Source organism: Carcharodon carcharias, chromosome 12 (genome assembly GCF_017639515.1).
Source record: "Carcharodon carcharias isolate sCarCar2 chromosome 12, sCarCar2.pri, whole genome shotgun sequence".
In the NCBI taxonomy this organism is placed as follows: Eukaryota; Metazoa; Chordata; class Chondrichthyes; order Lamniformes; family Lamnidae; genus Carcharodon; species Carcharodon carcharias.
The window spans coordinates 99,278,629-99,303,330 of NC_054478.1; the positions used below are offsets into that span (position 1 = coordinate 99,278,629).

The following is a 24,702-nucleotide window of genomic DNA, read 5'->3' on the forward strand; positions in this document are numbered from 1 at the left end:
AGAACAAAAGTGTTCCACGCTTCATCCTTTTGGAATCTCACACCCCATTGTAAGGCTACACTATAATCATGAAACTAAAAGGCTAACAGGTGAAGTGGGGCTCCCCAGCTGGGGCAATAACAATAATAATAGGCTCACACTCACAGCACCCAGCAATCCATTTACATTACTGGGATAGTCAGACAGAGTTTGGAAACACAGGCCAACATGACTGCAGTAAAATATCCCACAAGGAAAAGATTTTACTTTCCCATCTGCAAATCCTTATAACCCCCTGTAAAATGAGTTTCCAAAATCCATCACTGTCAGTCCAGAATAGGAATTCACAACATTGTCCCTTTTGCTGCCAGGGACAGTGATTGCCGAGAATGAGCCCTGCTGCCCATTGCCTCCAAAACGATGGCAGCAGCACTTGTGCCATGTGGCACATTAACCCCTTTAAAGATGGCAGCTGCTAACCTGGGCCTATCATCGGTATACAACTGTGTATGCATGGCACTGGCAGCAAACATGGCCTTAAAGTAACTTGCAAAAGAAGCAAAAACGATATGAGAAAAACTTTTCATACAGCCGGTGGGTAAGATCTGGAATGCACTGTCTGAGAGTGTGGTTGAGGTGGGTTCATTTGAAGCATTCAGAAGGGATTTAGACTGTTATCTGAAAGGAAGAACGTGCAGGATTATGGGGAGAAGGCAGGAGAATGGCACTAAGTGAATTGCTCATTAGGAAAGAGGTGCAGACACAATGGGCCGAATGGCCTCCTTCTGTGCTATAACAATTCAATGATTTTTTTTCAGTTTAAGTATCACTACAGGTGGTTTATTTAAGTGCAAACCAGCAGCTTGGACATGGTGGTATATGAGAACTATTGCCCATGTAGCTTTGAGAGGGTTTTCAGTTTGCTATGAATGTTCAGATTGCCTTTTCTCCCCCTTGCTGTTTCTAACTGATGCCCAGAATGTGTTTTGGGCAAAGGACCAATCCTCCTACATGTCCCCTTGTGCCAATGTGTCCACGTGGCAATAGGTAACGGATAGCTCAACATTTACGGCTGAAATTGTACCAAGATATAACATACCTATATACATAGTATATACACGCACATCCTTTTTGAAATTAAAACTAATTTCAAACTAGAGACCTATTCCCACAACACAAAACCCGCTATGCAACATTTTCTTTCTCTTCAGCAAACAGGAATCCAGCAATGACTCACCAGCTGGCACAGCAGGCAGGGGATATTTGATTGGTTACAGCGCCATGTCAATCACGCAGCGATTGGAGGGATTGCAGAACTTCCGCTTTTGAGTTGAAGATCCAAGGGTCTTAGTCCCGCCGCGCGCATTTCGCAGCGACCGCGTGCGAGGAACGATAGGCTGTGTCCGCGCGCCCATCGACCAGCTGCGTCAGTCCCCTCCCCCCACCCCCAACTGACCAACCGGCATCACTTCCCCCACCACCTAGCGCGACCACTGACCTGCCAACGTCAGTCCCCCTCCCCGTAACCACCGACCAGGCCGCGTCAGTTCTCCCCTCGCGGCAACCGAACAGCCAGCGTCATATCCCCCCACTCTCGCGACGACCGACCAGCCGGCGTCAGTTTCCCCCTCTCTCGCGACCACCGACCAGCCAGCGTCAGTTCCCATCGCGGTCACCGATCGGCATCTCTCTCTCACTTGCTCGCCGTTTCTTTTAACCTGCGTTAAAGCTGCCATGATGTTAAGGGCGGTGACTCCTGCTCTCATCCTACGGGAGCTGCTGGAGACCAGCCTGAGACCCCCGGGCAGGCTCCACCGCAACTCCTTTACTAACGGCATTACCGGGAGGTGGGAACCACGGCTACCCTTTTTCCAGCAGCTGCTGCTCCACCGCCGCCAGCACCAAGGTCACCGGCAGCAGCTTCGAGCCACCTACTGCAGTAGTAGCAAATCCGAGGGAACGCTGGCTGAGGGAAATGCAGCCAAACCGCCAGCCTCCACTAATAACTTGGCTCCGGACAAGTAAGTATAACGGAAATAAGTAAGAAACGTAAATGGGAAATGAGGAATATCGGGGGCGGTGGAAAAAAAATGGATTTATTGCAGTATAAAAGTAGAGCAGTCGTACACTTCAGTAATCTCTTGTGGTTTAAATTCCTGTAATCCTGATATATTTAATCCAGTGATTACATATAAAGTGCTTATAAAGCTGCCTCATTTTTGCATGTATCATGAAATGTTAATTTAAATGTAGCAAACAGGCATGGCTGATGTGTACTTTATAATATTGCGCACAGCTAATTACCTTGTGCGTAGACTTTTTCTACAATATTAGCATAAGTACATTTTCATAAAGCTTCAACATCGTTACTCATGTTTTATCTCTGAATGTTGCATTTTTATTGATAATCCTGCTCCCTTCAGTATATTTTTGGGAGCCTCTGACTTACAGTTTATATGCTCTCATCTTTCCTCACCCTTGCCTAACGGTCAGCTGGAGGAACTTCAGTTTCGCGCAGAGACTAGAGAAATTGGAATTGTTAGAGCAGAGAATTTTAATAAATAATAAGGGGTTTGATTGAGTTGTTTAAATTCATGAACAATTTTGATAAAGTAACTAAGGAGAAATTATTTCCAGTGACAAAGGATGCAGATCTAAGATAAACAAGAGTCAGAGGTGATTGGAGGCCATTCTTTTATGCGGTGAGTTGTGATCTGGAATGCGCTGCCTGAATGGGTGGTGGAATCAGATCCAGTAGTAACTTTCAAAAGGGAATTGCATATATACCTGAAAGGAAAAAAAATGACAGGGCTTTGGGACAAGATCAGGAGAGTGGCACTAATTAATCATTCTTTCAACCAGTTGGCAGAAATGCAATGGATAAATGGTCTCCAGTGCTGTATCATTCTATTATTGAATGCCTCAGAACTCTTTCTATCACAACAGCAACTTGTATTTATGTAGTGCCTTTGATGTTTTAAAAAAATGTTCCAAGGTGCTTCAGACGCATTATAAAACAAAATATGCCACTGAGGCAGATAAGGAAGTATTGGGCAGACAACCAAAAGCTTGGTCAAAGAGGTAGTTTTTTAGGAATGTCTTAAATGCGGAAAGTGAGGTGGAGTGGTTCAGGGAGGGAATTCCAGAGGTTGAAGCTGAAGATATAGCCACTAATTATAGTGATAAGATTGGGGATGCTTAAGAGGCTGCAACTAGAGGGGTACAGACATCTGAGGGTTATGGGGGTGAAGGAGATTGCAGGAATAGGGTGGGGTCAAGCCATGATGGGATTTAAAAACAATGAGGAGAATTTTAAAATTGAGGCATTGTTTAGCTGGAGTCCGTATTGGTGGGTGAGCACAGAGGTGGAAGGTATTTGGGCATGGGGATCAGAGTATTTTAGATGACCTCCAGTTTATTGGGGTGGGTAGAAAGTAGGAGGCTGGCTGGAAGTGTGTTAAACTAGTCAAGCCTGGAGGTAACAAAAACATGGATGAGGGTTTCAGCAGCAGATGAGCTGGAAAGCAGCAATGTTATGGAAGTGGAAATAGACGGTCTTAGTGATGTAGGGGGGTGTTGTTGAAAGCTCATTCTGGAGTAAAATATGACTGAGGTTGCAAACTACCTTTAACCTCAAACAGTTGCTAGGGAGAGAGATGAAATAAGTGGCGAAGGAGCAGTGTTTGTGGTGAGGACCAAAGGCAATGGCTTCAGTCTTCCCAGTATTTAGTGGAAATTTCTGTTCATCCGGTACTGAATATCAGATAAGTAAACTGGCAGTTTAGAGACAGTGGAGAGATCGAGAGTGGTGTTAGTGAGGTCATTGTACATGGGGGAAAAGTGTTTTTGGATGATGTCGATATAGAAACATGTTAGTGAGAAAAGGAAGCGACCCAGGGTAGATCCTTAGGGGGCTGAAGGTACCGATGTGGGGATTGGAAATTAAATCATTGGCGACTCTCTTCACTACATTTGGATGAATAATAATGGAATCTGGCGAACACAGTCCCACCCAGCTCGATGATGTTGGCGAGGCATTGGAACAGGGTGGCATGGTCAACTGTGTCAAAGGCTGCAGATAGGTTGCGAAGAACAAAGAGGAACAGTTTTCCCTTCTCACAATCACCTCGGATGTTATTTTTGATTTTGATAAGAGCTGTTTCAGTACAGAGGCAGAAACTGATTGGAGGGAAAGGAAAGACAGGCGTGAACTTGGGAGAGGACAACGCTCATGGACTTGAAGAGGAAAGGAAGATTGGAGATGGGCTGGTGGTTTGCAGGGACAGAGGGGTCAAGGATTGAGGAAAGGGGTGATGGTATATTTGAAAGAGAGAGGGACAGCACCTGTTGGAGAGAACTGTTAATAATGTCAGTTGACATGGGAGGCAAGAATGGAGATTGAGTGATGAGCAGTTTTGTGGGTATAGGGGCAATTGTGCAGGTCTTATTGACAACACAAGCTTGAAGAGGCCATAAGGAATGATGGGAGAAAAACTGGAGAAGAAAACAAATTCAGGGCTAGGGCAGGGGGAGCCTTAGAGGAGGTCTGGCCCAGTGGTCTCGGGTAAGGGAGGGAAATGACAGACTGCTGATCGGATAGCCTCAGTCATTATGATAAAGAACACTACACAGATCAGATCTAAGCTCTGCAATCCTGCCACATCAGTCGTGAATGGTGGTGGACAATTGGACAACTGATTGGAGGAGAAGGCTTCACAAATATCCCCATCCTCCAATGATGGGGGAGCCCAGTACATCAGTGCAAAAGGTAAGGCTGAAGCATTTGCTACAATCTTCAGCCAGAAGTGCCATTTTGGCCTCCTGCTGAGGTTCCCAGCATCACTGATGTCAGTCTTCGGCCAATTCGATTCACCCCATGTGATATCCAGAAACGGTTGAAGGCATTGCATACTGCAAAGGCTATGGGCCCTGACAATATTCCGGCAATAGTACTGAAGACTTGTGTTCCAGATCTTGCCGCACCCCTAGCCAAGCTATGCCAGTACAGTTACAACACTGGCACCTACCCGGCAATGTGGAAAATTTCCCAGGTATGCCCTGTATACCCAAAACAGGGCAAATCCAACCCAGACAATTACCGCCCCATCAGTCTACTCTTGTTCATCAGTAAAGTGATGGAAGGGGCAATCAGCAGTGCTATTAAGCGGCACTTGCTTAGCAATAACCTGCTCACTGACGCTCAGTTTGGGTTCTGCTAGGCCCACTCAGTTCCTGACCTTGATTCAAACATGGGCAAAAGAGCTGAACTCCTGAGGTGAGGTGAGGGTGACAGCTTTTGACATCAGGCAGCATTTGACCTAGTGTGGCATCAAGGAGCCCTAGCAAAACTGGAACCAATTGGAATTGGGGAAAACTCTCCACTGGTTGGAGTCATACCTAGCACAAAGGAAAATAGTTGTGATTGTTGGAGGTCAATTGTCTCAATTCCACGGCATCACTGCAGGAGTTCCTCAGGGTATTGTCCCAGGCCCAACCATCTTCAGCTGCTTCATCAATGACCTTCCTTCCATCATCAGGTCAGAAGTGGGGATGTTCGCTGATGATTGTACCATTCATGACTCCTCAGATACTGAAGCAGTCCATGTCCAAATGCAGCAAGACCTGGACAGTATCCAGGCTTGGGCTGACAAGTGGCAAGTAACATGATTAATGGATGACCTGATTGAGGTCTTCTAGATTGTGATGGGTTATAATACAAATAGTGAATGGTAGCACAATAGCATATTTTGTGTTTAAGACAATCATTTAAAGGAGATGTACGAAAAATGTTATTTTCATAGAGAATGGTTAGAATGTGGAATCCTCTACCACAACTTGTTAGATCATTAATTCTTAAAGAAAATTGGGAAGTTTCTTGAACAATTATTGAAGGATATGAGGAGCTGGGGAATGTGATTAGAAGCAGATAGTTGTGTGCAGAAAAATGTTGGTGCTAAGTTGAGTGAGTGGCCTATTTTCATGCTGCACCATTCTAAACCTATGGTGCATGAGTAGTAAATTACTAAGAATAAAATCTCTCAGGAAGTCTCTAGGTCAATGAAAGTTGTGACTTTTATCCTGTATAAAAACAAAAAAAGATCAAGCACAAACTCTAATAAAAGGTGTTTTAAAATTGATTTTTAAAAAATATTTATACCAAGTACTCAAAAGATTGTTCATTTAAACTTGCAGGAGGTTCTGAATAAAAGTCTTCAATTTAAATGTTTTCTATTGGAGCTCTGTTGTAATACACAATGAAGCACAATTACAGAGATATTAAAGGAACAAATTTATTTATTTATTTAATAAATAAAGCCACGCACTGCACAGATTAGCAAATATAATCAGGTACTCCTGTGTTACATGTAGAGATGATATATCAAATGTGACATATGTGTAAAAGAATGTTCTCTGCACTGCCAAATACGTTCTCTCTCTCTCTGATATCCAGGTCGAGCATTGTCTAATTTTTTTTTACAGCTCTAGTTGAATGAAAACCTTCCTTTTTTAGGATGGTTATTCAAATCCAGCTCAAACCCACAATTAAAAGACCTGATATTCTCTTTTTGTTGTATGAGGGTATGACTCAGACTACTGAGTGAATGCTTTTTCCAGTGGACTGGCTTCTTTCATTTGAATCCTGCTGGTGCAGCACACCAGTACAAATATATTTGATGAAATGGAAATATATTGTTTTCACCACACTAAACCATAACCAAAGTCTGGTTGATCACACATGAGTAATGTAATTATAAAGGATAATCTCAGATGACTGCACCAGTGGCAGCACAAAAGTACAGCGTTTTTACTTGAGGGCATTTACGTTAGTGGAAAAATCCCCTCCCAAGAATGAAGCATGATGGGTGCTCATGGTGTGATCTTAAAAGGGGAGGATTCTAGCTTCATTATTCATGGGTGTAGTAAGCGGTTGAATTATTGGTGCCGTTTCATGTTGCAGACTGAATGCACTCCTTGCTTCATTTCAGTATTATGACATTGTAGTGCTATGTACCAGAATAAATTGGTTGTGATTCCTCTGATTAATAAGCTTTGAGATATCTTTGCAATCCTGACTCTGGTTTAGATATTTATCTTCAAAATAATTATGCTCTGAGTGAACATTTTTGGGATCTGTATTTTTTTCCAGTTATCTTCAACGGTTGGTAGGGTGGAGCAGAGGGAGGTGGCCAGTTCTACAGTGGTTGTCAAGCTGCGTTAGAAGGAGATGAGCCACCTTGTAGAAAGTTTAACTGAATATTGAAATATTATGTAAATGGTTTCCATTTCAATTTTGCGTAAAAGTGCAAATTAGACAAGACAATTAGACAATTTCTTACACATTACTAGGAATTGTAATTTATCATTTACTCAAATGCATGAAATATTTATAAGTTACTTGATATGCTGGACAGTGGGGACAGGACTATTTGGTGTTGAGTTGGATGTGAGCATGGTGTACATGGGAGGGTAAAATGGTTTGAAAAAAGTGGTGCAGATGTGTGCATGATTCATACTTTATTGACTTTGTAAAATAGGACTTAACATTTTGTGAATACAGGCTTGTGTTTTTATTGTTGCAATGATCTTCATTATTAAAGTAACAACATTTGGGAAAAGGGACTTCTGAAGTAAGATTTTGTTTCTCTCTTACAGCTATAGGGTTGAAACGAAGAACTTTCAAGAGAGCAAAGCCATTTGTACAAAAGCTGATTCAAACAAATTATGACTTATTTATAGTATGTGTTGGAGCAGAGATGAGCAGGATTTATGCATTGATATTGAACTTTGTCAAGTGGACAAATATGCATGAGTTAAAGTTGATAAGTGGACATTCTGAATGTATTGGTAATACATATGGAAGAGGAGGGGTAGTACAGCACAGATTCAGCAGCTTAAATAGGGCTCTGAAGAGTTACATTTTAAGCATAAATTGCATAAACTTGGTTTATATTCCCTTGACTTTAGAGGATTAAGGGGTGATCTAATTTGTGTCTTTAAACTGAGGAAGGAATTTGTTTGGTTATATACAGAGAAACAATTTCCACTGTGAGGGGAGGGGTGGAATCCAGAATAAAAGGGCATAATCTTAAAGTGAGAGTCAGAACATTTAGATGTGAAATGAGGAAGCATATGTTCACAAGTAAGGCAGTAGAAATCTGGAACTCAGTCCTCCAAAAGGCTGTGGATGCTAAATTTTCAAGGCTGATTGAAATATATTTTTGTTGGGTCAGGGTATCAATGAATATAGAGCCAAGGTGGGTAAGTGGAATTAAGGTACATAACAGTCATGATATAACTGAATAACAACTGGTTGGTGGAGCATAATGGCTAACTCATGTTCCTGTCTTCCTGTCTCTGGAGTGAATCTTGAGTACCCAGTGAGCATTACTTGGTTACTATGTAAGGATTGTTTTGGCAGCTAAAGTTGTGAAGACTTGAATGCATTGCTACTTGAGCCACTCTAAAATAACATAAACAGATGCAAAGAGTTACATCATACCAGATGTACAAGTGCAAGATGTCACTGCTTCGGGGTCTGAACACATTTATAGCTCAGAGCATTTCTGACTGTATCCTTTAAATTGACACTAGCCTGGTGAAGTATTTTTGTGCTTCCAGATCACAAGGGAAGATTCCCATAATGAAACTCCAGTAATTTAAATTCTCTTGACCTGAGCTGTAACTTTGCATTGATCTAGTTGGCATTGTTCAGATGAGTTCAAAACCAAGTATAGTAGGGGAGACAGTGGGGGACAATTGGCAAACAATGGGCAAGCTTAATTCAATTTCCATTTTAGTCTCAGAATTAGGAGCAGGATTCGATTGTTTGGCTCCTTGAGCCTGCTTTGCCATTCAATAAAATTATGGCTGATCTGATTGTGGCCTCAACTGTACTTTCCTTCCTACTCCCTGTACCCTTTGACTCCCTTGTCAATGAAGAATCTATCTAACTCAGCCTTAAAAATATTCATTGCCCCTGCTTCCACCATTCTCTAGGAAAGAGAGCTCCGCAGACTCACGACCCTCAGAAAATAATTCACCTTGTCTCCGCCTGAAATTGGAGACCCCTTATTTTTAAATTGTGGCCCCTAGTTCTAGTCTTATCTACAAAAGGGAAACATCCTTTCAGTATCCACCCTGTCAATTCCCCTCAGGATCTTATGTTTCAATAAGATGGCCCCTCATTCTGCTAAAATCCATACGAATAAGGAGCAGGAGTAGGCTATTCAGCCCCTCGAGTCTGCTCTGCCATTTAATAAGATCATGGCTGATCTGATAGTAAGCTGAAGTCTATATCCCACTTACCACTGATAACCTATCACCCCCCTTGCTTACCAAGAAGCTATCAACCTCTGCCTCAAAAATATTCAGACTCTGCTTCCACCACCTTTTCAGGAAGAGAGTTCCAAAGACTCATGACTCACTGAGTGAAAAAATTTCACCTTATCTCTGTTTTAAATGGGCTACCCCTTATTTTTAAAGTGACCCCTAGTTCTAGATTCTCCCACAAGAGGAAACATCCTCTCTGCATCCACCCTGTCAAGACCCCTCAGGATCTTATATGTTTCAATCAAGGCATCTCTTACTCTTCTAAATTCCAGCAGATGCAAGCCTAGTCTGTCCAACCTTTCCTCATAAGACAAGCCACCCATTCCAAGTATTAGTCTTGTAAACCTTGACTGAACTGCTTCCAACACACTAACATCCTTCCTTTAAATAAGGAGATCAATACTGTGCACAGTACCCCAAATGTGGTCTCACCAATGCTCTGTACAACTGAAGCATAACCTCTCTTCTTTTGTATTCAATTCCCCTTGCAATAAATGATAGCATTCTATTAGCTTTCCTAATTACTTGCTGCACTTGCATACTAGCCTTTTGTGATTCATGTACTAGGATACCCGGATCCCTCTGCACCTCGGAGCTCTGCAATCTCTCACCATTTAGATAATATGCTTCTCTTTTATTCTTCCTGCCAAAATGGACAATTTCACATTTTCCCACATTATACTCCATCTGCCAGATCTTTGGCCACTCAATTAATCTATTTATATCTGTTTGTAACCTCCTTATGTTCTTGTCATGAATTACTTTCCTACCAATTTTTAATGTCATCAGCAAATTTGGCAACCATTCCTTCAGCCCCTTCATCCAAGTCATTTATATCAATTGTAAACAGTTGAGGTCCCAGCACTGATCACTGAGTGGCATACCACTTGTTACATCCTGCCAACCTGAAAAAGACCCATTTATGACGACTGCCTGCTCCCTGTTAGCTAGCCAAGCTTCTATCCATGCCAGTATGTTATCCACTATACCCATGAACTTCTTTTATTTTCCACTATAAGCTTTGATGTAGCACTTTATCAGATGCCTTCTGGAAATCTAAGTACAGTACATCCACTGGTTTCCCTTTATCCAAGGCACTTGTTTCTTCCTCAAGGAACTCCAGTAAATTCGTTAAACTCGATTTCCCTTTCACAGAACCATGTTGACTGCCTGAAGGCCCTGAGCTTATTCAAGTGCTGTGCTATAACTTCTTTAATAATATCTTCTAACATTTTCCCTAAGACAGGTGTTAAGCTAACTGACCTGTGGTTTCCCGCTTAATTTATTGAGGCCTTGCCCGAATCTAGGGGATTTTGGAAAATTAAAACCCAATTCATCAACCATCTCACGAGGCACTTCTTTTAAGACCCAGGGATGAAATCCATCAGGACCCGGGCTCTTGTCAGCCCACAGCTCCAACAATTTATTCACTCCACTTCTCTGGTGAATGTAATTTTCCAGACTTCCTCCTCCACTCCCATTTCCTGGTTTATAGCTGCTTCTGGGATGTTACTTGTATCCATTATAGTGAAAACTAATGCAAAATACCTGTTCCAATTCATTCGCCATCTCCTTGGTTTCCAGGCTCGCTCATTTTGTTAACTCTTTTCTTTTTGAAATATTTATAAAAACTTTTACTATCTGTTTTTATATTCCTAGCTAACTTTCTCTCATGCTCTAATTTTTCTCCTTGTTAGTCTTTTAGTCATTCTTTGCTGTTCCAAATCTTCTGGCCTTCCACCTGTCTTTGCATAATTATGTGCTTTTTCTTTAAGTTTGATACTATCTTTAACCTTTCTAGTTAACCATGAATGGTGTGTCTGTCACTTGGACTTTTTCTTACTTGTTGGAATATATCTATTCTGTGCGTTCTGAAATATCCCCTTAAATATTAGCCACTGCTTTTCTGTTGACTTATGCCTTAACCTAATTTGCCAATCCACTTTCGCCAGCTCAGCTTTCATGCCCTCATAATTGTCCTTATTTAAGGTTAAAAACTTAGTCTCAGACCCACTCCTCTCTCCTTCAAACTGAATATAAAATTCAATCATATATGATTGCTGCTACCTCGGGGCACCTTTACTATGACATCACTTATTACTTCAATCTCATTGCATAATACCAGGTCTAGTATAGTCTGCTGTCTGGTTGGCCCTAGAATGTGCTGTTCCAAGGAACTATCCCGAAAACATTCAATGTACTCCTCATCAAGGCTACCTTTGCCCACCTGACTTTTCCAGCCTATATGTAAATTAAAATCTCCCATGATTATCGCTGTGCCTTTTTGACAAGCTCCAATTATTTCTTCCTTTATGCTCAGCCCTACCATGTGGTTACTGTTACAAATGACTTCTTGCCTTTATCATTTCTCATCTCTACCCAAATCGTTTCTACATCCTGGTTTCCGGAACTTAGGTCATCGCTCTCTATTGTGCTAATACCATCATTAACTAACAGAGCCACCCCTCCACCTTTTTCTTGCTTCCTGTCCTTCCTAATAAATATCCTGTATCCTTCAATATTCAGGTCCCAACCATGTCCTTCTGCTGCCATGTTTCCGTAATGGCTATCAAATCGTAATTATTTATTTCTATGTGCGGTTTCAGTTCATCTGTTTTGTTTCAAATTCTACATGCGTGCAGATACAAAGCTTTAGTTTTATTTTTATAACCTCTAGTTTCAGCTGTTGACTTACTGTTAGATTTGTACCCTCTGTCCCTTACTGTCACAGCCTGTTTCCCATTTCTTGTAATAACGCCTTTCTCTTTTTCCTTGTCTCTACTCTGTTTTACCACATCTTCCCAAATTTGATCCCTTGCCCCCACTATTTAGTTTAAAACCTTCTCTACTTCCCTAGTTATGTGGCTCACAAAACCACCAGTCCCAGCATGATTTGGTGTAGATAGTCCCAAGGGTACAGATCCCACTTTCCCCAGTACTGGTGTCAGTGTCCTATGAACTGGAACCCACTTCTCCCACACCAGTCTTTGAGCCACACATTTATGTCCCTAATCTGATTTGTCCTGTGCCAATTTGCCCGTGGCTCACGTAATAATCCAGAGATTATGACCTTTGAGGCTCAGCTTAATTTGGTGCCTAGGTCCTCATGCTAGCTATGCAGAACCACCTCCTTTTGTGTTGCCTATGTCATTGGTACTGACATGGACTACGATGATTGGGTCCTCCCCCTTCCACTGCAAGTACCCCTCCAGCCCCGAGCACTGGCACCTGTCAGGCAACACAGCTGTCTGGACTCACGCTCTTTGCTGCAGAGAACAGTGTCAATCCATCTGACTATACTACCCATTACTACCACTATATTCCTTTTTGCTGTCCCCTCTTGAATGGCTTCCGGTACCGTGGTGCCATGGCCTGTTAGCTCATCCGCCCTGCAGCCCCCACTCTCATCCAAACAAGCTGAAAGTTCCTCAAACCTGTTGGACAATTGTAAAGGCTGAGGCTCACACTCCTGCCCTCTGAGTCCACTTACCTGCTTCACTCACAGTCACAGTCTCCTGTCCCTAACCACTAACTAAATCAGAAGAACCTACCCTAAGAGGTGTGATTGCCTCCTGGTACAAAGAATCTAGGTAAAACCCCCCCCCCCCCCCCCCCCCCCCCCCAGACTATTTTGAACCTTAGGAATAGAATAAACCTTAGTCACTTACCAGTTACTCACCAAATAACTAGCTTCTTTTCCTGTAGCAGTTTGTGACCACTTCCTGAAGCCTGAGAAGGTTAGAAAGCAAGAGCGCACCTCTTTCCCTTCCTTCCTTAACTCTGTTAATTACCCAATTCCCAGCACTCTATTCTAAGTTGCACTTCTTGCAGTAAACCTTACTAAAGCACCTATTTCCCCATAAATTCCCACTTGAACTAAATTCCCAAATATACTCACTCGGTTTCTGTCTCACTCGGGCCGAAGGGCAGGATTTTTCAGTCGGCGTGCAGGGCCAGCCCGACACGCCGACATGTAAAATGACACGTGGTAACGTCGGGCATGTATACCGATGTCATCACACTGCCTCGTGATGTTTTATTCGTGGGTGTGCGCTGGAGTCAGATGCACGCCTGTCGATATTTAAACAGCCTATTAAGGAAGTGATTAATGTAATTGTTAATGCTGCCCGTACAACCTTAAGGTTGGTGGGCAGGCAAAAAGGCCAAGCAGCCTTCATGTTTTTTAAGCTGTTATTAGTTAAAGAAAAAATTTTCCCTAAATATAAAACATGTCACATCTCATGTGACTGTGTCACATGAGGGGACATGTTTAATTAAATTTTAAATCCATTTATTTAATAATTTCAAAAGCCCTTCAATCTCCCTGATGCACGGAGCTGCCTCGGAAATTGAAGCACTCTTTCGTGTGCATGTGCAAAAGAGCGCTGGCCCTGACTCTTTCTCCTCTCCCCGCCTGCACAGGTAGAGCTTGCGTCTTATGCTGGGTGGGCCTTAATTGGCTTGCCGGGTAAAATGGCAGTATGGAGCCGATTGCGGGTGGCAGTTGGTTCTGCGACTGCCCGACACTGCCTGAAAAAATAGGCCAAAGTCTCCACTCACTGACTGCGCGCCTCTTACTGTATACAGTGGATACAGGCCCAACTTGCCTAACATTTCCTCATGGGATCACTCACTCATACTAGGAATCAGTCGAGTGAACCTTCTCTGAGCTGCTTCTGACGCATTCAAGTCCTTTCTTAAATAAAGAGACCAAAATTGCACATCATACACTAGATGTGGTCTCACCAATACCTTATACAACTGTAAGAAAACATTCTTACTTTTATATTCCATTCCCCTTGCAATAAACAGCACCATTCCATTTGCCTTCCTAATCATTGCTGTACCTGGATACTAACTTCCAGTGTTTCATGTACCAGGGCACCCAGATATGTCTGTACCTTGAGTTCTGCCATCTCTCCCCATTTAAATCATATGCTGCTTTTTTAAAAACTTTTCTGGCAAAGTGGAGAAGTTTGTATTTTCCGACATTTTACTCCATCTGGCACATATTTTGTCCTTATTTTTATAATGACCTCGTTTTTTGTGATCAGCTATGAAGAAAGGGTGCATGCTGGTTGCCTTGTTGACAGCTGCCCACTATGACTTGACCAGTATCAGAACAGAAACTTTCTGGTTATTATGCAAAATTGGATGCCCATGAGCAGAAAAAGAAACAGCAAGGTTTTTTAACTAATCAGATTAAAAAATCCTGATTGAACACAAAATATAAGGCAGGAAATGTAAATTTTGTGTAGAAAGTGAAATGCAGATTGGGAAATAGAGATGGAATTAAGGGAGAAGAAAAAATATTCTTAGCGAATGAGACTCCATTTTTGTCTTTAAAAGAAATTTTGGAACTGAAGTGATTTTTAACAATTAATATTGCTAATAACATAGATTGAAAGTCCACTTGCTCCTGAATGCACCAACCAAACCTTTCTCAAGTGTTTTTGGTGCAGAACTCATAGGTAGATTCAACAGGTTCACATTGTTCAGTTAATTCATTGCTAATATAAAAACAAAAACCTGCGGATGCTGGAAATCCAAAATAAAAACAGAATTACCTGGAAAAACTCAGCAGGTCTGGCAGCATCGGCGGAGAAGAAAAGAGTTGACGTTTCGAGTCCTCGTGACCCAATTCATTGCTAGCTCTATTGACTAGGACTGCAACAGTGCACCGTATGGAGCAGCAGAGTATCTCTGACAGTGGTATCTGGCTTAAAGCATCTAACTATACATCTGTGAACACCAGAAGTTCATGTTGAATTTACTCCATAATTCAATACTGAAAATCCGGACCATAATTGCTTTTGAATGAAATAGCATGGCTTGTGCAATTTGGGAAGCAGAGAATTTGAGTTGGTTGGAGCTTGAGAATTTCTGTACAGTGCAGGGAGATGCAAGTTGCCATTACTGGTCAAATATTGTAATTCCAGACTGCCCAAGTTTATATGAGTAATTTCTGTATGACCGTGGGAATAAAAATTTATTAGGTACAATTGACACTGTTTTATATCTGCTAAGATTTGTCAAATTACCGATAATTTTAAATATATATAAATTGTAGAATTTACTGCATAAGTGAAGCCATTTTGCAACTCGTGTTTAATCTAGCTATTTGCTTGAGCAATCCAAAACTAAACCTCATTGCCCCATTGTTTTTTCATTACCTGCCTATGTTCCTATCCTTCAATGATCTCTGCTTGCAGCAAATTTTTTTATTAACAGCTGTCTTGGTGAGCTTTGTCCTACTCTTCTCACTCTATTGGTGACCCTTCACAACTGTTTCTCCAGGCATGATGGCCTTTCCCAATTTATCCTATCAAATTTCTTCCTAACTTTAAAAACCTTAAAATCTTTCTACTCGTATGAAAATATCATGTCTTGTCATAACGTTTGTTCCTGATATATTCCTGGTAAATCTAAAGATGTATAGCTTACAAAGTAAAGCATTTCTGTACTTCAACATATGTTGGAAGAGTGCAATGTTGGCATAGATTTTGCACTGGTAATGGTAATGAACCTGTTAGTGTTCAGCACTGTTACTCTGAAACTGACACCAACTTTGCACGTGCATGGTTAAATTGGAAATTCAGAAGTTGTGGTCAGTGATTTCCTGCTCCTCCACATGATGCACTGTTTAAGTCCTAGCAGCTGGAAATCTTAGTAATCACTTGATTTGATGTGAATTTTCTCTTCATTAGTCTTACTGTATAAACCCTTGAAAAAGTTCAACCTTGTGAATGGTTGCAACTGGTTTTATTGCTTAGTACTTCATTACAGCTGAATAACTTTTCCGAGCCTGAAAAATCAATTTTATAATTGTGGAATGCCAGTTGCTCCATTATGATTATTAAGTTTTTGATATTCCAGCTTCCGCCTCTTAACCAATTTGTATATCCCAATCTCTATTTTGCTGCCTAATATGATTAAATAGTGAAGGATATTCAGTGCTTTTTGTTTACTGGTTTGTTGTCTGAGAGAAATCTTCAACATGACTATCTGCTTAGTTGGCTTGATGACATCGCTGCTAGATAGTGGAGGTCCCCTATAGCTGACATCAGAATGAAATCAACGTCATGAAGGGTCAAATCCACACACCAGAGATTGCTAGATTTTTGTGGACAGCTTCCTTTGCAGTCAGTGGTGAGCACCGTCATTTTACTGCTGAGTGCAAAATCCAGACCATTCATATGTTGTAGTTTCATGGCTGAAATGTTTAGGTTTCTGCTAAAGTAAAGCTCATCATGCTGGGAAATGTGCTGGTCAGGGCGTTGCATTTGGGTTGTGACATTCCAACTTTGCAACCAAGCATCAAAGCTAAGTTGATAGGTCATTCTTAAAAGTGGATAATTGTTAACGGTTTAATTTTTTACCTAAACTTTTTTTGCAGTGTCTCAAAGTATTGTACACTTTTTGTTTTCTCTAGGAAAAGACAAAAAGCAGGTCTTCTGCCCAGTCTGGAAGATCTACTTTTTTATACAATTGCTGAAGGGCAGGAGAGGATTCCAATACATAAGTTCATCACTGTAAGTTGTGCTGGTGATTGAAATAACGTTTGGCCCATCAGATGGTTAAATATGTGATATAAAATCATCGGTGTAAAATTGTGCTCTTGCTGTGACAAGCTAATTAAAAGTGAAGCTTATTAAGCAATCACATGCCACCTTCTAAAAGCAGTGTTTGGGGATGTGAGAAATAGAACTTTTTTTTCCCCTCCACTCTCTAAATGGGGAATCTAAGATGTTCTGTTTTCAGTGAAAGTTCAACCTGTTGCAGTCCTGCCCATTGGAATTTCAAGACTCCAGGAGACCTGCTGAGACAACGAATTAAGATCCTGGCTATTGCCTAGCTTCTTTTAGCACTTTATTCAAGCTCAAGCTGAGTTCCAGATCCTGTTTCTGTTTCATTACTGAAATCCCCTACCTCCATGTTTTGGATTGGGGGAGAGTGATTTTTCGTAAAATAAGGCGGGATCTGGCCAAGGTAGACTGGGAACAGCTACTTGTGGGGATATCTACAGAAGAGCAGTGAGGGGTGTTGGAAAAGGAAATGGGGTGGGTACAGGCTCAACTTGTTCCTTGTAGGGTGTTGGAAGGAGTAACAAACCCAGAGAACCTTGGATGACCAGAGATATTCAGGATACGATGAGAAGGAAAAGAGAGGCTTTTAGCAGGTACAAGGGGAGCAAATCAGCGGAGGCATTAGTGGAGTACAGAAAGTGCAGGGTGGACCTTAAGAAAGCAATTCGGAGAGCAAAGAGTGAATATGAGAAAGCCCTGTGGTAAAAGTAGGGAGAATCCCAAGATATTCTATAAGTATATCAATGGGAAGAGGATAACCAGGGAAAGAGTAGGGACCAAGGGGGCAATCTATGGGTGGAGCCAGAGGACATCGGTAAAGTTTTGAACAAATACTTCAAATCAGTCTTCACACAAGAGAATGAGGATGAAGCTATGGAACTCGGGTAGAGAGACTGTGAGGATCTTGAGCAAATTGATATAGGGAGTGACAAGGTATTGGAAGTGTTGGCAGGCTTAAAAGTGGACAAATCTCCAGGCCTGGATGATTTGTGTCCCAGACTGCTCAGGGAGGCAAGGGAGGAGATCGCAGAGACTCTCTGGCTATGGGGGAGGTGCCAGAGGGCTGGAGAACAGCTAATGTGGTTCAGCTATTTAAGAAGGGTTGTAGAGGTAAGCCAGGGAACTACAGACCCGTGAGTCTCACGTCTGTGGTAGGGAAACTATTGGAGAAAGTTCTGAAGGAGAGAGTCTATCTCCACTTGGAGAGGCAAGATTTGATCAGGGATAGTCAGCATGGCTTTGTCAGAGGGAGGTCATGCCTAACAAATTTGATTGAATTTTTTGAGGAGGTGGCCAGGTATGTAGATGAGGGTAGTGCAGTTGATGTAGTTTCTATGGATTTCAGCAAAGCCTTTGATAAGGTTCTACATGGGAGACTTATAAAGAAGGCAAATGCAGATTGGATACAGGGTAATTTGATAAGGTGGATTCAAAATTGGCTTAGTTGTAGGAGACAGAGGGTGATGACAGAAGGCTGCTTTAGTGACTGGATGCCCACATGCAGTGGATTACCACAGGGATCTGTGCTGGGTCCCCTATTATTCGTCATTTATATAAACAACATAGATGACTATGTTGAGGGTAGGATTAGTAAGTTTGCGGATGACACAAAGATTGGTCGGGTAGTTAACAGTGAGGTTGAGTGTCTTGGACTACAAGAAGATATGTGGCAGATGGAATTTAACCCTGAAAAGTGTGAGGAAGGAGTAATTTGGCAAGGAAGTATTTAATGAATGGCATGACACTAGGAAGTTCTGAGGAACAAAGGGATCTTGGCGCGTGTGTCAGATCTCTGAAGGCAGAGGGGCATGCTGGTGGAGTGGTGAAAAAGGCGTATGGGACACATGCCTTTATTAATCGAGGCATACATTACAAAAGTAGGGAGGTCATGTTGGAGTTGCATAGAACCATGGTGAGGCTACAGTTAGAGTACTGTGTGCAGTTCTGGTTGCCACATTATAGGAAGGATGTGATTGCACTGGAGGGGGTGCAGAGGAGATTCATCAGGATGTTGCCTGGGATGAAACATTTAAGTTACGAAGAGAGGTTGGATCGACTTGGGTTATTTTCATTGGAGCAGAGCAGACTGAGGGGTGACTTGTTCAAGGTGTACAAGATTAAGGGGCATAGACAGCGTTGAAAGGGAGCAGCTATACCCCTTAGTTGAAGGGTCAGTCACGAGGGAACACAAGTTCAAGGTGAGGGGCAGGAGGTCTGGGGGAGATTTGAGGAAAAACTTTTTTTACCCAGAGGGTGGTGACGGTCTGGAATGCGCTGCCTGGGAGGGTAGTGAAGGTGGGTTGTCTCTCATACTTTAAAAAGTGTCTGGATGAACACTTGGCACGTCATAATATTCGGGGCTAAGGGCCAAGTGCTGGTAAGTGGGATTAGGTAGGTAGGTCAGGTGTTTCTCACATGTCGGTGCAGACTTGATGGGCCAAAGGGCCTCTTCTGCACTGTGATTTTGAATTTCCATCTCTAACATGACACCCTTCATTCCTACATCAGCCCTTCACTGTTGAAATCTTCATTTATTCCTTTGAAATTGAAGTTTGAAATTGACAATGCTCTCCTGATAACCTCTCCTCTGATCCTCCATTGTGTAAACTTCACAAAGCTTTGCTGTATCCCATTTTACATTAAGTTCCAGTTACCCATTACTCTTTTCCTAGTTGACCCACATTGGCTCAAATTTAAAATTCCCCTCTGTGTTTAAATTTCTTCATGGCTTTTGTCCCTGGATATCCCTTTAACCAGCTCAAGTCTTACAAACCCTTCCACCGTGTCCAGACTCTCCATTTCTGAGTGTGGACTCTTCCCTGCCCCCTTCAACTCAGCATCAATGCTATACTGTTCCCACACTCTGGAATTCCCAGCCCTAGCCACTGCCTTGCCATCTGCCTCTTGTCAACAGTATTCACATGTATCCTTTCACCATGGTGTGATGAATAGTATTCAGGAGTAGGGATTTTGGTTTCCCACAGGTCATCTTCCTGACTTCACCCCCATCACCGGACCTTCGAAAAGCTTGCTGTGCTTATAACAGTATCATTTCCACCACCAATCTTTGCTAACTCAGTACATGCTGAAAGAAACTTCCTGGACTATATGGCCTAGCTACCTACTCTGTCAATTGGAGGAGATGCTTGCCTTTAAGGGGAAAAACAGAATTAAGGAGGATTTAAAATATTTACAGCCCATGTATTCAGTATCAGACTAGATTTCGTGCTCAGTCTCTGGAATTGAACTTGAACCCACATCTCCTGGCTTGGGGGTAAGAGTGCTACCCCTGAGCCATAGTTGGCACCTTTAAGAGTGCCCCTTGCTACACAAGTTTAATTTCATTTTTCTTCACCTTGCCTGATCCCTTCATTCTCAAATTGACTAAGATCATAAAAAATAGCAGGTCATTCGGTCCCTCAAGCCTACTCTGCCATTCCATAAGATCGTAGCTGATCTGATTGTAGCCTTAACTCCACTTTGTCTGCCCCCTATAACTTTTGACTTCCTCGTAAATCAAAAATCTGTCTAATTCAGCCTTGAATAAATTCAGTGACCAAGCCTCCACTTCTCTCTGGGGAAGAAAATTCCAAAGCCTAACGACCCTCTGAGAGAAGAAATTCCATCTGTCTTAAATGGGAGACCCCTAATTTTGAAACCATGCCCCCTAGTTGTAGATACCCCACAAGGGAAACATCCTCTCAGCATCTAGCCTGTCAAGCTCCTCAAGAATCTATGTTTCAATAAGATCACTTATCATTCTTCTAAACACCAATGAGTATAGACCCAACCTGCTAAACCTTTCCTCGTTTAAAAAAAACCCTTCATCCCATTAATCAGCCTAGTGAATCTTTTCTGAACTGCTTCCATTTAAGTATATATTTCTTTTAAATAAGGGGACCAAAACTGTATATAGTATTCTAGGAGTGGACTGACCAATGCCTTGTACAGTTGTAGCAAGACTTCCCCACTTTTATACTCCAGCCCCCTTGCAATAAAGGCCAACATGGCATTTGCCTTCCTAATTTCTTGCTGTACCTGCATGCTAACTTTTTGAGATTCATGTGCAGGGACACCCAGATCCGCCTGTACTGCAGAATTCCACATTCTTTCTCCATTTAAATAGCATTCTACTTTTCATTCTTCTTGCCGAAGTGGATAACCTCATTTTCCCACATTATACTTCATCTTCCAAATTTTTGCCCACACATAACTAACCTTTATTCCTTTACAGACTCCTATCCTCCTCACAACCTGATTTCCTACTCATCTTCATATCGTCAGCAAATTTGACTACAGTATGATCAGTCCCTTCATCCAAGTCATTAATGTAGATTGTAAATAGTTGAGGCTCCAGCCTGATAACTGTGGCACTCCGCTAGTTACAGTTTGCCAAGTTATAAATGACCCATTTATCCCGACTCCATTTCCTATTAGTTGGCCAATCCTCTATCTGTGCTAATGTATAACCCCCGTCCCCCATACCATGAGCTCTTGTGCAGTTAGTTTTTATGTGGCATTTTATCGAATACTTTTTGGAAATCCAAATGCACTACATTTATTGATTCCGCTTTATTCACTACTTGTTACATCCTCAAAGAACTCGAATAAATTTGTCAAATGTGATTTTTCCTTTCCCAAAACCATGCTAACTCTACATGACTGTATTACGATTTTCTAAATGTCCTCCTACTGCCTCCTTAATAATAGATTCCAACATTTTCCCATTGACAGATATTAGACAAACTGGTCTGTAGTTTCTTGTTTTCTATCTCCCTTTCTTGAATAGAGGCATTATATTTATGGTTTTTCAATCCACTGGGTCCTTTCCAGAATCTAGGGAATTTTGGAAGACTACAACCAATGCATCCACTTTCCCTGCAACCACTGCTTTTAAGAACGTCTGATTTAGGCCTTCAGGTCCAGGAGGCTTGTCGGCCATTAGTATTCCTATTACTTTTTCTCTAGTGATCATTGTTTTGAGTTCCTCCTTCCCTTTTGCCCCTTGATTTTCTCCTATTCTTGGGATGCTTTTGTGTCTTCTAGTGTGAAGACAGATACACTGTACTTGTTCAAAGTCTCTGCCATTTTTTTTTGTTTCCCATTATTAATTCCGTATCCTGTAAGGGACCAAAGCTTACTTTAACTCCTCTTTCCTTTTTATATACTTGTAGAAGCTTTTACTGTCTGTTTTTATACTTTTTGCTAGTTTTCTGTCATATTCTGATTTCGCCCTCTTTATTTTTTCAGTCATCCTTGGTCATGCTGGTTTCTGAAATTTTCCCAATCTTCTTGCCCACCACTAATTTTTACAGCATTGTATGCCTTTTCTTTCAATTTGATGCCATCTTTAACTTCCTTAGTCAACCACAAATGCTGAACCCTTCTCAGAGTCTTTCTTCTTTCCCAATTGAATGTATTGCTGTACAAAGAGACATGCTGTCAAAGCAAGACAAAAAGCATGTCTTTTTCTCAGCAATACTTGAGTTCTGTACTGCCAAACAACTAATTGAATATATCCGAGAGTTATGAAATATTTCCTAAAGGTCTGTCACTACTTCTCTACTGTCTTACCTTTTGATATATTAGCCTGAGAGTAATATTGTCAATGTGCTAATATATGCTTTGTTTTATGTTGTAAATCATGCCCACTGGAAACAGAATTGCAACTGTCCGTATGGATTTCATGTAGGGCAGAGAGAAGTAGATTTCTTGCTAGTCCAGACAGGTTTTGAACCCTAATTATCAAATAAGACAGCTTGGTAACGTGATGTGCCATCTAAGCTTCCCATATCTCATCTCATTTTTATTCTGTACACAAGTTTTTCTAAAATGTATTTCAATTAACCTTTTTGTTTTCAAACAGGTTCTGAAATCCACAGGACTACGCACATCTGATCCTCGACTGAAGGAATGCATGGATATGCTTAGAACAAATGTGCAAGCAGCGTCTGACGGTGTTCTTCTGGACAAAGAACTTTTTAAAAAGTAAGTGTTTGTAAAGCCTCTATTTTCCCAATCCAAAAAGCCAGGAGGCACTTCATTTTTGCTATATTTTGTTTTCTTCGGGCCAAACTTTATTTTTAATTTAGTAGACTTAAATATTTTGTTCCAAGGGAAATGGTGTGAAAAGGGAGGGAATGAGTGAGAGTATTGATTGTTGTTCCAAATTTAGCAGAGCATTTTTGAAAGGAAAGGTGCTGTTTTGGAGGAAAGAAGAATTGTTGAATGAAATAATTTTGATGGTGGATGGGAGTTGGGAAGTACCAACATGATGGAGTTGGGAAGTACCAACATGATGGAGTTGGGAAGTACCAACATGATGGAGTTGGGAAGTACCAACATGATGGAGTTGGGAAGTACCAACATGATGGAGTTGGGAAGTACCAACATGATGGAGTTGGGAAGTACCAACATGATGGAGTTGGGAAGTACCAACATGATGGAGTTGGGAAGTACCAACATGATGGAGTTGGGAAGTACCAACATGATGGAGTTGGGAAGTACCAACATGATGGAGTTGGGAAGTACCAACATGATGGAGTTGGGAAGTACCAACATGATGGAGTTGGGAAGTACCAACATGATGGAGTTGGGAAGTACCAACATGATGGAGTTGGGAAGTACCAACATGATGGAGTTGGGAAGTACCAACATGATGGAGTTGGGAAGTACCAACATGATGGAGTTGGGAAGTACCAACATGATGGAGTTGGGAAGTACCAACATGATGGAGTTGGGAAGTACCAACATGATGGAGTTGGGAAGTACCAACATGATGGAGTTGGGAAGTACCAACATGATGGAGTTGGGAAGTACCAACATGATGGAGTTGGGAAGTACCAACATGATGGAGTTGGGAAGTACCAACATGATGGAGTTGGGAAGTACCAACATGATGGAATCATTATCTACTCTGATGAAGAGAACATAAAAACAGAGTTGCAGTAGCTCTTGATCAAAAACATTGCGAGCCTCTTTTGAGATATTGGGCTGTTTTCAAGAGAATTTTTGTCAGAGTAGCTGGTATACCTTTCAACTTAAACAAGTTGAAATTATGTAAGTATATGTCCCAACCCAAAGTTTCTCAGACGAGGACCTTGAAGTTTTCAATGAACAACTAGATCAGTGGAGAAAATGATGCAGTTCTCAGATTTCATCATTGTCATGGGAGATCTCAATGCAAAGGTAGGAAGTTTTCATGAACGAGATATTGTTGACCCATATGGTCTTGGAGAAAGTAACAATAGAGGTAACAGATGAGTGGATTCGAGATATCAAAACAATCAAGTAATTACAAACACATGGTTTAAGTTTAGGTAAAGCTAGACATGGAAAAGTCAGGCAACCAAACAAGATGTCACATCAAATTTATGACAAATGTTTCAGAGACTCCATTAAACACTCCAAATCATATCCTGTAGCACACTGTGACATCGATCATATACCAGTGGTTAGTGCAATGAATGTCAAGCCGAAACTCCTAATAAGGTAAAAGGAAAGCCAAGGAGACTGAATCTTGACTAACTGAAAGACTCTGTTATTAGTCATTACAGAAGCATTCTGAGTAGAGGTAAAGAACTGCTATGCAGTGCTGCAGGTATAACAAACAATGAACATAAGAGTTTAACATGTTCAAGGAGGTCTTAGCAGAAAGTGCGAAAGTTAAGGGTTCAACAAAAGTGAAACAGTTTTGTGAAGTGGAACTTGAGAAGTTGAAGAATGAGAGAGCACCAGGACCAGAAGAAATAACAGAAGAGATTATTGAAGCAACAGGAGAGCTAGGAACTGAAAAATTGACTCTTAT

The 24,702-nt window shown here is 41.6% G+C and overlaps 1 protein-coding gene and 1 long non-coding RNA gene across 3 annotated transcripts in view; one reads left to right on the forward strand and one right to left on the reverse strand.

Moving 5' to 3' along the window:
• The window catches only part of LOC121284603, a 38,942-nt gene extending 37,047 nt beyond the window's left edge, over positions 1-1,895 (reverse strand). The window contains exon 1 of the long non-coding RNA XR_005944524.1: positions 1,478-1,895. This is a non-coding gene — a long non-coding RNA (uncharacterized LOC121284603). The remainder of the gene's footprint in view (positions 1-1,477) is intronic.
• The window catches only part of LOC121284602 (glutaminase kidney isoform, mitochondrial-like), a 111,032-nt gene continuing 87,662 nt past the window's right edge, over positions 1,333-24,702 (forward strand). The window contains exons 1-3 of one of the 2 annotated variants that reach the window (XM_041200103.1): positions 1,333-2,000; positions 16,742-16,841; positions 22,762-22,883. In XM_041200103.1, the coding sequence (XP_041056037.1) occupies positions 1,714-2,000; positions 16,742-16,841; positions 22,762-22,883 (509 nt within the window). In that variant the 5' untranslated portion in view covers positions 1,333-1,713. The remainder of the gene's footprint in view (positions 2,001-16,741; positions 16,842-22,761; positions 22,884-24,702) is intronic. The other variant, XM_041200104.1, reaches the window with a different exon arrangement.